Source organism: Panthera pardus, unplaced genomic scaffold (assembly GCF_024362965.1).
Source record: "Panthera pardus isolate Hobbes unplaced genomic scaffold, ASM2436296v1 HiC_scaffold_6, whole genome shotgun sequence".
NCBI lineage: Eukaryota > Metazoa > Chordata > Mammalia > Carnivora > Felidae > Panthera > Panthera pardus.
The window spans coordinates 51,077,980-51,090,785 of NW_026526991.1; the positions used below are offsets into that span (position 1 = coordinate 51,077,980).

The 12,806-nt window shown below is 38.7% G+C and overlaps 1 protein-coding gene across 2 annotated transcripts in view; it reads right to left on the reverse strand.

Moving 5' to 3' along the window:
* MSRB3 (methionine sulfoxide reductase B3) overlaps window positions 1-12,806 on the reverse strand; it is a 172,664-nt gene that overhangs the window by 10,634 nt on the left and 149,224 nt on the right. For both annotated transcript variants that reach the window (XM_019455013.2, XM_019455014.2), the window contains exon 6: window positions 705-802. In XM_019455013.2, coding sequence (XP_019310558.1) covers window positions 705-802 — 98 coding nt within the window. The remainder of the gene's footprint in view (window positions 1-704; window positions 803-12,806) is intronic.

Sequence of the window (12,806 nt, forward strand, 5' to 3'; positions counted from 1 at the left end):
TCCCTTGATTGTGAGAGATTAACTATTTTTGCCTCCTCAACACATGCTCATTTTCTCCCTTAGAGCCAGTCCTAATCTGAGTAGAGAAGAGTGATAGGAACTAATTAGAACATCCTTGGGAAACGAAGAGAGGTCTATCTATTAAGAGAAGTAGAGAAGGCATGACCTTATCACGTATCCTCGCTCTGGCTTCTTACAGCCTACCACGGAACTTCCTCTTCCCACTGCCATTCCCCAACCTCCCACCTCTCACCCACACAGGGAAAGCTGTTTCTGGGGTCTTTACTGACCACGTTTGGATCATTACCATTAGAAGTATTACAACTGAACGGGTGCACAGAACTGCAGAGAGAGGGCTATTACCTAACATCAGATTATATAAAGCCACATAGTGAAATCTTCATATGCCCTAAGAATAGCCCATTTCCCAGTGCACTGAGTCAACTGAAGACGATTTTCCCTACCAATGTTTTGGGGTTTTTTTAAATAGTGTTGAAGCCAATGACTGGCATTTAACTGGACTTGCTAAATACCTGAAGACCGAGATATCATTAAGACGTTGTAGAGACTTCATTGCGCTCCTCTGTCGGTGTTGTGATCGGTCACTTGGCCTCAGTTGCTATATTTAGCACAACCAGGGGTCCTGAAAGTGTTTTCAGTGCAGAGTGGACAGCATACTGGCTTTTCAGGTGGGGTTAACTGACCTGAGAGCAGCTTGTTTCCACCCTGTGCATCCCGTAGGAAAAGTCATCCGTGAACGTGATTGCGTCAGAACTGATCACATCGTGGAAGGAAGGCCAACCTGGGGCAGAGCAGCACAAGAGCAAAACAGAGAGGAGAGATACACAGCCTTGGGTTAGAATACAGTTTTAAAGAATTACTGTGCAAAAAAAGACAATCTTTAGTATATGAATCATGTGAACTTTTTCAACCTGAAAAAAAAAAGTCAAAAGCTGAAGGATAACGTATTTCCTAAGAGTGCAACTATTTTTTAAGAATAACCTTTTCCTCACATTCAGATTACAGTTGCATTGGGATTTTATGTTTCAAGAAGCATTCTTAGCCCATCCAGTAGTTTTTTGGAGCATTCCTGAATTTATAAAGCTGTCTCTTGCCACTTTGTCTTGTCTCTCTTCTTCAGAGTCACTGGGCACTCATGATGGGTCTTACGGTGTGACATTTTCCAAAACACAATCCAATTGTTCTGGCTGTTAACTTTTGGACTATTCTGTGCCTTTTTAGGAAGCATTCTTTTTTAGTACTTAGTTTGTATGGTTAAAATATTTACAAAATGGTATTCCACAGTTTCCATCTTTATCTAATTTCTTGGGACAGAGGTATCTGGAAATCACAGCTTCTACCTATTTTATGGGCAAGAGACTTGCTCACTTCCTAGAAAAAAGTCAGAGAGCAGTGTTCTTCAGGCATCTCTAGGGTGCATCTTCTCTCAAATAGCATCTTGTTCCAATTTTCATTTATTCTCATGATTTTTAAAATATGCACACTGCTTTAAGAAACTCAGTGATAAGGGCCTTAAGATTGTACAAATGTTTATGAGTGTACAGTCAGGATTTTTATGTTCAGTACCTATAGGCCTGTTGTTACATATTTCCAGAAAATTTGTCTGGAGTTACTGAGCTGAAGCCCAAAATGATGGAAGAGGTGCGATGTTGCCGAACTGCTGGTACATTTTTTTTTTCTCTTTCAGAAGCCAAATTTATTCCTGCAGAAAGGAGGAGGCCCTTTAAAAACACGGTGCTTTGTGTTAATACAACAACTGAACGAAAACAGAATGCAGACTTCAACAATATGATTTCCAGTTTCAAACAAAACAAATTAGCTCAGGCCAAGTTTTTATAAGAAGCTCCCCCCAAGCTCCCCATCCCCCACCATGCAACAGTACAGCTTTCACAGTTGATGCTGGGTTTAACAGCACCAACACTTTCCAATTCCTTGATCTGAGTTCAAGATTGCTGCAAATCGCCAGAAAAACCTTAACTTTCCAGATATGATAGCACTCCTCAGAAAGCCATTATGCCAAGACACATCAGTATTCTCAGGACAACTTTTTCTTCCTGTTCTCTAAATTCTAAAGAGAATCTCAACTTACTCTAGGCTATGGGTTTTGGTTTATAATGACTACTGGAAACCTTTAAGTCTTCTTCTTGTTCAATGGCAGAGGTGCCAATAGCTAGCAACGAGAGGTTTAAAGGCGGTGTTTGAAGACATTGGAAAATAACTTAGCTGTGAAAAGAAAGAAGAGAACATTCTATGTTTTTTAACCTCCCAGGCTACATACCACTCATTCGACCGCAGTTTTATGGCAACTAATATCGTGGAGGGACATGTTTGATTCAGTGGGAAACAGATAAAGAGTTAGCAATGTTGTCGTCACGAATTTACCATAAAGCTACCCCCAACACACATACATTTTCCTATTTCTAGGATTCAAAATAGGTCTGGAGAAATGTACATAAAATATATACACTTCCCCCTCCCAAGTTACCTCTTCAGTTTTTAAAATGTTTATTCAATTTTGAGAGAGAGAGAGAGAGAGAGCACACCAGTGGGGCAGGGGCAGAGAGAGGGGGAGACAGAGGATCTGAAGCGGGCTCTGTGCTGACAGCAGAGAGTCCGATGTGGGGTTCGAACTCACAAACTGTGAGATCATGACCTGAGCCGAAGTTGGACGCTTAACTGACTGAGCTATCCAGGTGCCCCGCCTCTTCATCTTATATACACTTATCTTCTTCTACTGATCATACTGGATTTTTGACGTATTTGTTTTCATGCTTTCCTCTCTGACTAGATGGTGAACACTTAGAAGGCAGAGTCTGTACAAATAAGAAAATGGGGTGAATATTTATGGTACATTACAGAGTCCCACAGGAGAGAGAAAATATAATCACATTCCTTTTTTACAGGCTAGATTAAGAAATAAGAATGCTGTTTTTTCAGTGGAGTAAACAACTTGGCTCAAACATCATAATTAAGCCTCTCTTTATAGGTAAAGGGAGCTTATTATTTATTTAGGATGGTAAATCCATGAAGATCATCTAGGTCACTGGCTTAAACAGAAGTTTTTGTGGGGAGAGGCGGGAGAGGGAGCAAAAGGACACGGTACTTGCTGATAGTGGCAGGGGCCAAAGCTAGAATCTGTGTATTCTGACTCTGGTCTAGGGTTCACTTCTCATGTTCCACTTTCTTCATCCACAAAAGGCCAAGACATCATTCACTTCAATACTCCAACAGGAAGGAGGCTGCAGGTTTTAAGACTGGATGGTAGTTAACGTTGTGCCACTCAGGAGCTTCTAGGTTGAAGTGGATAATGAATGCACCCTACACAACACCGATTCTGTCACTAACAACCAAACTGTTCCAGGAGAAAGTCCAAGAATAATGGCACAAATGTGTAACCTAGTTTGGGACATGGGTAACTTTTTATTCATTTATCTAAAACAACTGCAAATACTTAGAAGCTCACTTTATGTAATAATATTGAGAAAGCTGTCGATCCTATTTGGGGTTTCTTAATTCTAATTCTTTCCTAACAACTGTGAATCATTGCCTATTAAAATTTTGGAGAGGGAAAGGAACTGCTTTTGAATGAATGAGCTATTAAACCACACAGCTATACATTTTGTCTCCATGAATTAAATATTTATAGAATTTTCCAGAAAACCGTATTCAAGATTAGACAAGGATGAGGTATAGTGACACAGAGTAGAGGCTCTCAAAAGATTTCAGTGTTTCTGGGAAAATTGTTGACACCTGAATAGTGTATTAATTATTTCTCATGGCATTGTTTAAACATCAGAAGAGACATTAAAAAAACCAAACAAAAAAAATTTTTTTTCAAAACTCCCCAAAATTCAGTGTCTCTTTGCGCTGTAGAAGAAATGCAGTTTTAAAGATGGAACGTTTGATACGTCATTCAAATCTTCATTAGTGGAGACTGACAAGGGCAACTATGTTGAAGACTATAAATAACCCAGTGTGGCGGAACACATTTCAAAAGAGAATCATGGCCAAGTTCATTAAGGTCAACACAGGAGAACACTGAATTCTTTCGCTAGGTCTCCCAGAAAAAGCGGAGCTCTACAGAAGGAGAATCCATCAGAAAAGTAAGTCCTTATTGACAATCAAACTAAGAAGGACCTTTACCCAAGAATAAATTGTCTCATGGCAGAGAAGCCACAGAGATGACAGCACTTTGAAAGCGGAATTCCCTCATCATGTGAAAGTATTTAAAGGAGGAACTCTTCACTGCTGCAAAAATCCTCAAAGGAAACCCTGCCCCCACTCCTAATAATAAGGAAAGTGCTTCAAAGGGTGATAGGCAAGACTGAAGCAATCTGGGTCTTGTTGAGAAAATTATCTTGAGCAAAAGGGGGAGGGGGGTGTGTTTATGTCAGTTTTGACATTAAAGAAAGATCATCCATTCTCCTTTCTCTAGGATTTCCCTTTTGGTCTTCTCATCTAACAAAACATTATTTGTTTTGGATGCATTCCATGCACTTTTTACAAGAACAGTCATTTGAAAACCTGTATAAACAGTTGGTTCGCCCCACCCCCAACACATCCCTTTGTTTCTATTTGATGAGGTTGGATTTGGGTGTATTATCATTTTATTTCTAAAAGTATACACTGTACTTTTTAGATATTAGCCTGTTATCACCAGGAACGTCCTCTATTCAATAAATAGATTCTCCCCTCAAAGACTTCTCGCCTCCTGACAGCATACAGATACAAGTACCACAACTAAATCAGCCAAGGCAGTCTGTAGGCAGTCCTGCTTCAGTGTGACCAGCCAGCAGGCCACATTAATCTGCACACATAACTTCACAGTACTGGCATAATAGGAAGCAAATCCAGGATATGTTCATTTACATCTCAAATAGAAGAGCAAGGGATTCAGTTTAATGGAAGATCCTTGGGGCTTGCTACCATCTACATTAGTATGGATTTTTTTTTTTAAGACTACAGTAAAAAGAAGTTTTCCTTCGGACTCAGAATGTGGCTCACCGAAGCTGCTCAGAGTCTACTTGAACCCATCCCTGAATAGTGACATAGCTTTCCACAGTGGTGTTCTACTGACGAGTTGTAAGTGTTTCGTTCTAACTGCCTCCTGAGAAAAGCTTTCTCATCGCTCCATGCCAACCTTTTCCTCCTCCCTTTCAAAAATCTTTGAAACGAGTTGTCAAAACCAGCAACACACTATAAACAAGTTGAAGCCAACCCCATCTGTACCACGTCTAGAAAATGGGGTCCTCCTACCTCTACTCTTAATTTAACAAGGATTGCTATACAGCTGCCGTGTTCCCCGTATCTTCCCCCAACCCTCAAATAAAAATGAGAAACCTCAGTAAGTTAGCTGCATGACCCAGCAACAGAACACAACAGAAACTACCCATGACCAAGAATTCATTACACTGAAATGTAATTCCAAATATTTTATTATCTTCAAGTGCAAAATCAGCTTGGACACAATAAATCTCAGCTGGGCTTAGATGATGTTTTAATAATGATAAATATTTGAGGGGCGCCTGGGTGGGACAGTCGGTTAAGCGTCCGACTTCGGCTCAGGTCATGATCTCGGGGTCCGTGAGTTCGAGCCCCGTGTCGGGCTCTGTGCTGACAGCTCAGAGCCTGGAGCCTGTTTCAGATTCTGTGTCTCCCTCTCTCCGACCCTCCCCCTTTCATGCTCTGTCTCTCTCTGTCTTAAAAATAAATAAACATTTAAAAAATTTTTTTAAAAATGCCTCTTTAAAAAAAATGATAAATATTTGAGCACGGTTTTGGTGAGACACAGCGGACATTTACAGATCTGTATTTTTTCTGTATGTACCGATTCCCAAAGCTCTATAATTCTAGGACCATATTTCAGAATTTGTAGCCTTTAGTATCTCTGAAGCCAGAATCTGTTAACCTCACTGACCACGATTTCCCTAATTAGCTACCTCAAGCCAAATAATACAACTCTGTACGAAGACGCCCTGCTAACGAGAACCGTTTGAAGTTTAGAGTTCTGATTCTTGCCCAGCTATTCACTTCAATTGACACGTCAAACTTTAACTTCTATCTCATCTTTAAATGTTAGTTCTCTATTCCCCCTCAAAGACCCAAAAGTTTAAGTAGTAGTCAACCAAATGTATGTATGTAGTAGAATATCAAATAGTGCAAGGTGACTCGTAGTGAAATATTCCCTTTCAATTCACCCCACCCCTGCAAACAACCATGTTTAACAGGTGTTAGCTTTAATTCTAAAAAATAAGCTTATGCTGCTACCTTAATGCCTTCATTTTCAATCCGTGCTGTCCAATACAGAAGCTACCAGCCACATGTTGCAACTTAAATTTAAACCAATTAAGATTAAATAAAATTTCAGTTCTTCAGTCATGCTAGCCATATTTCAAGTGGTCAACAGTTACATGTCGTTAACATGGCTACTATACTGGACAACACAGGTACAGACATAGAACATTTCCAACCTCATTTCCACAGATATAGAAATTCCCACCATTGGACAGGGCTATTTTGACATTATAAATTGATTCCCTCCTGTCAATGATGAAGATAGAGTATTCATACTTCCACTAATCTCCCCTCCCTTCCCCCTTGCAATTTCTGATAGTTGTATTATTTTTAATTCTTTTAAAACTTTGCTTAATGTCTTCCTCTTGAACTAGAATGTAAGTTCAATAAGAGCAGAGAATTTGTCAGTTTTGTCCACCCATGTATTGCCAATCACCTAAAACAGCGCCCGTGACATAAAAGGTGTTCCAAAACTATCTGACAGATGAACAAATGAATGCGTGACTATCCTATAGCTTAGTATCGTTTGACTCTTCACTCTCTAAGATGGCCTTAGCCCCCTGACCCTCCTTCTACCTTTTTCTCCCCATTCCAATGCTCAGCCATAGTGAAGTCTTCTATGCTTTTCTATAGATTGGTTCTGAGAGTTGAAAACTAGTAAACAGTGTTAGTATTATTATGGCTATATACGTGGTGCTTACTGAACAACTAAAGAGTGCTGGGATTAAATCCCCTTCTCCAATGATCCAACTGGCATAACCCCAGGCTGCCTAAAGTCAGACAGATTTCCCTTCTTTTATACTGCATCACTATTAAAAGGCATGTCACGTTTTCTTTTCTTTTTCATTTGGACCATGACTTTCCTACACAATTGTACAAATATGCTCTATAATTCAATATTTTAATTTTCAAATTTTAATTAGAAATATTTCAACCATGCAACCATATGCAAAAATATTTAGGATATATAGGCATCCATGTTTAACAGATATTAACTACCCCAATTTAACAGATAATATTTTTTCTGTATTTGCTTCAGCTTTTTCTCTTTTTCTAACAAAATAAAATGTTACAGTTACAGCCAGATCTGCCTCCAGCCTTCTCCTCTACCCTCACACTTGCTGGTGCCCCAGAGATAATTGTTTATGTACCATTCCCACACTTCCTTTGATTCATTTTCTACATATGTCTATATTCATAAGCAATATACAATGTTTTAAATTTTTAAAAAGCCACATGAATGACACTGCATCATAGGTATCTTTTGGCCACATATTTTTTTCACATTATTCCTGGTCTCTAGTTTTGGTTTTTTGGTTTTTTTTTTTTTTTTAAACAACATCATCTTCTTATTTTATAAGTGAAAGATTTCAAATACCTCTGAGAATATGAATCAGAGAATTGTTGTAATTTTGGTGTTTCTATTATTCTCTAAAATATCTCTGCTTCCTCTGGGGGCATTTGTTCTCTTTTTCTTGGTTTTTGTCTTTCTTGCTGTTGGTTTTCTTCGTTCGACCATTTCTATTTAAGAATGGAGGTCTTGGTCAGTTGTCCCATGCAGCGGACATACGCTTCCTCTGCTATCAGGTACAGTACAGGTTTGTTTCCTGACTAGCTCTTAGCCCTGAACAGAAAAGCTGATGGGGAGCTCTGGGGACACTGTTGTCTCTTGCTGAGGGACAAGGGTATGTCCCAGAGTTCCCTGAATACCTGTCTGGGGAATGGCTCACTCTGGAGCACAACACCGCACGAGCAGTCCCAACTCTCCCAGACAGGCTGTTTAATATCTTTAGAGAGCAGTCTTCCAGGTTTGTTTTTTTCCCCTCCTGTGGGTAATTGATGATCTGCCATTCTAACTATGAAAGTGAGAAAGCTGTAAAACTGGTCCAGCTGTTCTTTAGACTTTCAGGTAAACAACTTGTTGTCAGCCCCCCATTTTGCTCTTGACAATTTGTTCTTGACTCTGAGCCTCTCCGTAATTCTGCTGGGCACCTGGGCCGTAAGTCCTGTACGTATTTTGGGCTGCTGCTTTCTGTAATCAGTCATGCCCAATAATGCATTGCCAGCCATTTTTTTCTTGGAAAAAATTGGTTAAAATTTTTGTCTGCTCAACACCCCACCCCTACTCCGATTCTCTTTGCAGTGGGGTTCTTCTTCTTTTATGCCTCCTCCTCCTCTTTCTTTGTCTTTTCCTTAGGCTCACTTTATAGGGTTCTCCTGGGAGAGAGGGTAACGAACATGTATGCTCAGTCTATCATCTTGAACAAGAAGCCGAGATTTCTTTTTAATAAACTGCAGATTTTGGTCTCTTGATCTAATATTTTATGGGGAGAAGCAACAGATTTCAGGCATCATAATTTTTCTACTAACCACCATTATATTATTTTTTGCCTTACTAACCCAAAATCAATGTAAGGTTTAGCAGCTTTAACTGGCTCAGACTTGACGCTGGCTACAAAGTGATTCTGGACTCACTGCATGAGAGGATGACGTCTGCAATGCCCTCTGAGTTAGAACTGCAGCAGGCCAGGACTGTCTCGTCCTGGAGCTGGTTCGGTGGAAAAAACTTTATAGAACACTGTTCAACTCTATACTTGGTCGTTCCTTATGGTGTGAGGATGTATTCTATTTCCGCCCTCTTGCCACTGCAAATATAAAGACAAGTATCCCCCTATGTGCTGATGACATGATTTTATTACTGCAAACAAGCAGTGAGTCTCAAGAGGCAAACTATTCTAGTCAAGAAAATGGTTCAACAGCAATTAGGACAAAAAGAAAACCATCGGTTTTGTCAAACATTCTCCCATGCTTCATTCAGCTTTATTAAGCAGTACCTCAAATAAAAATAATACTTAAAACACTTCTCTTGAAAAACAGGAAGTTTAGAATATAAAAAATAGCATAGGTCTACAGACTCTAAAAATTCATGAAGATACAAAATGCTCAAATGCATTTTCAAGCATTCATTTTATTTTGGTTACTGATTGCCTTGCTTTTTCATCTTGTCAAGTAACCCTGTTATGTAGTTCTAAGTGGCAGTGGCATTTTGAATGTCAGGAACATGTTAAATGGCATGATGACTGGGTCACCTGAAACAGTCTAGTAACATAAGCAGACTGATACTTTAGGAAGATGGCTCTGGAAGCAGACTGAGGGTGGGGGTAAGAAGGCAAAAACAGGTACATCAAATGCAAGACTGTGTGGGAACAGAAGCGATGAAGCTCTAAATGAAAGCATTTGCAATGGGACTGGACAGCAGGTGAGAAATTATAGAGAGATTAAGAGACCACAATTCACTGATTTGGGTGGTACCTGCTGGGGAGTGACGGAGAAGAGTAGGGTCGAATTACTACTAGGTTTCCTGCTTGTATGACTAGCTGGATCATGCTAGTCATACATGTTCCAGGGAAAATAAGAAAATCAGTTTAGTGTGGAACTATCTAGGCGGCTTAGGGAGATGTGGGCTCAGAAGTGAGACCCTGGTTAAAGATACAGATGTGAAAGTCATCAGAGCACAGAAGACAGTAAGGTTATGGATGAGGATATGCAGGAGGCAATAAGGGAGAGCCAGACAGGTATTTGAAAGGTGAACTGAGGAATAAGAGTCAGTGAAGGAAAATAAAAGAGAGCATTTCAAGAAATAGGAGGAGGACAAGGGAACCAGGACAGAGTCAGATAAGGGAAAACTGTTTCAAGTTGGAGGACAGTCGCCAATGACATAATCTACCGAAAGGACAAATCAAATAAGATCAGGGAGGAGACTGCTGAATTCAACAATTAGGAAGTCTGGTGGACTTTAGGCAGAGCCATTTCAACGCACTGACAGAAGCCCAACTCTGTTGGGCTGAAAATCTTACGTGAAGTGGGGCACCTAAACAAAGCTGCTCTTTACAGAGCCTGGCAGGGAAGGAAGGTATGGGAGGTGAACGACTAGCAGGAGAGCATAATGATATATACGTTAACATACTTGGATACTGGGGCTCGATTCCCACCTTTCTGTGTTTTCTAAGGTGTTTAAAATTTCACTGTATTTTCTAATGGGATTTGCACAATAAAATGAGTAATATGCTAAAAATCTTAAGCATGACTCAAATGCTCTTTAGGATATTGAACAGAAGCCATATTTGAAGAAAGACTAAAATAAAATTCCACCTCCGGGATCTTTTTTATCTTTATTTTTAAGTGGTTTGTTGCTGCTGTTCCTAATATCTTTCAATCTACCAAACTGAGAGTGATGAGTGTACTCTTTTAAATGGCTATGATAATCTGTTTTGCCTTTTGGCACACAGTAGGTGCTCAACAAATATGATTAAACACAGGAATCCAGAACTTTAACGCTAGGTCAAGTTCTCCTGCCAAACATGTTCACAGCACCCAATATTTTCTCTTCAAAGCATGTATCACGGTTTGTAATTACTTATTTAAATAAATATGGGTAACTTTTGATTAATGCCTGCTTCTTTCCCCAAGCTCCGTGAGACCATGATTGCTCTTTTTTGTTTACTTATTTGTTTGCTACTATATCTTCAACACTTCACTCATAAAAATGTTTGTTCAATGAATTAATAAAGAATGTATCATATTTCATTACTTAACAACAAAACTGGACTTTATTAAAAGATCATCACTTAGTTTAGATACACCTATCTCTAGGCCAATCAAAGAAATTTTTTTAAAAAGGCAAAGAATTTCTACTATTTTGCTTTAGGCAATTTTTTACAAATATCAAATTTAACATCTTGTTTATTTTCCTACCAAAAATAGTGTCTTTCTTCAAACTGATTATCAGTAACTTCTTCTGTAGAAACCACATCGTCTTATCAATCATAATCATGTTGGGCATTTGAATCTCTTGAAGGACAAGATGACCAAAGACTGTCAAGAACACTGAGGTGTCCTTTGGGCAGTGTGAACATCTGGTATCTATTCTCTCTGGAGATTAATAATGTAGCTGTCCTGCAGCAGGCTTGACTAATTCCTTTGAGCCCTGCACAGCATTTTTAAATAGTTCCAAACACACAAGATCTCTAATTGGTACGGATTTCATCCACAGTTTTCTTGCAATCTCAAAAACCTCAGAAACTCCTAAGCAGGAATTGACAGGGGCAAGCTTCTCTGTTTCCCTTTGAGGAGGCAGCTATTAATAATTTTTTTTCAGGTTCAATAAAATTACTGAACTCAAACCATTTCGACCAAAAAGCTGAGGAAGGGGACTTTATTTTCCCTGGCCTGAACACTGTCTCTTGCTACTTTAAATCATAGTTAATGTTTTAAAAAGTGTATCTTACACATAAGGCAGTTGTAGACTTTTAGCATCAAAGGATCTGAGCAACATCACATGTAACGACCTGGCCTTTGACTATAATTTCTAAGTGCCATTAAAAAATGTCTCTCAAACTGGTTTTAAATTTAGTGTTGACCTAGTAACCTTGATCTAAAAACATTCAACTTTAGATGATTATTTTATTTTGCTTCCAAAAGCTCTTCAGTCCAGTGAGGCATCCATTAGGAAGCTTCACAGAGAGTTGAGTTTGCTCAGAATTTATTGGCTACATCGAACAGGAAGATGGTGATTTGGGTTGCTCGCTGAGTGAAGATTATTTACTGTGCTTCACTGACCTTAAGAATGCCAGGAGGGATATAGGACGGGGAAATTCAAAGAAATAACAGATTCTATTCTCAGCGACATGCAACCCAGACTAAAAGTGAAATAATGTTCCATTCAACTGCAGTCCTGAATTAGGTCTATTCACTACATAGCATCATTTGGGACTGTAAAACTATTACTTACATTCTTTAGTTGAGTACCTATCAAGATTTTCAAATAATTTCTTTCTTACATACATGTGCCTGATAAAAAAAAATGTTAGATTAACTCCTCTGAGAGACTTGTCTTGAAATTCTTTTACTTATCTAATTTTCCTCCTGATATTTTTCTCTAACTGAAACCTCTCTAACTTTTGGAATAGACTTTAGATTGTTATTCTATTATATACTTCTAAGTACTACAATCTGAATAAAATACTTCCTTGTTTTCATAAATGTATGATCCTTCACTGGTCTACATCACCTTTTTATGATGCATCAAAACTTAGTTCACCTACTACAATTTAAATTTCTGACAACCCATCCTGAAAAAAATATTTTGAAACAGAACAGATTACTAAGGAAAGCTTTTAAACACATATATTTTAGAACAAAATAATTGTTTATACAACAAAAGATGTTTTGCCCTTGTAGCAGACACATGGCAAAGTTTAAGAAATTAAACACTGTATATTCTCTAGCATGTTAAAATTTTTAAATAAATTACGTCAAAAAGGCACCAAGCAAACTACATCAAACCAAGGCATACTCTGATAACTATATGTTCTTTTTAAAGTCCTTTAGGGAAAACTTGCCGACACTCAATCCTCATTATTCTGCTCTTCTTTTTCATACATTTAATCACATTCTAATACACTATAACTTACTGTTTACATTTCCTGTTG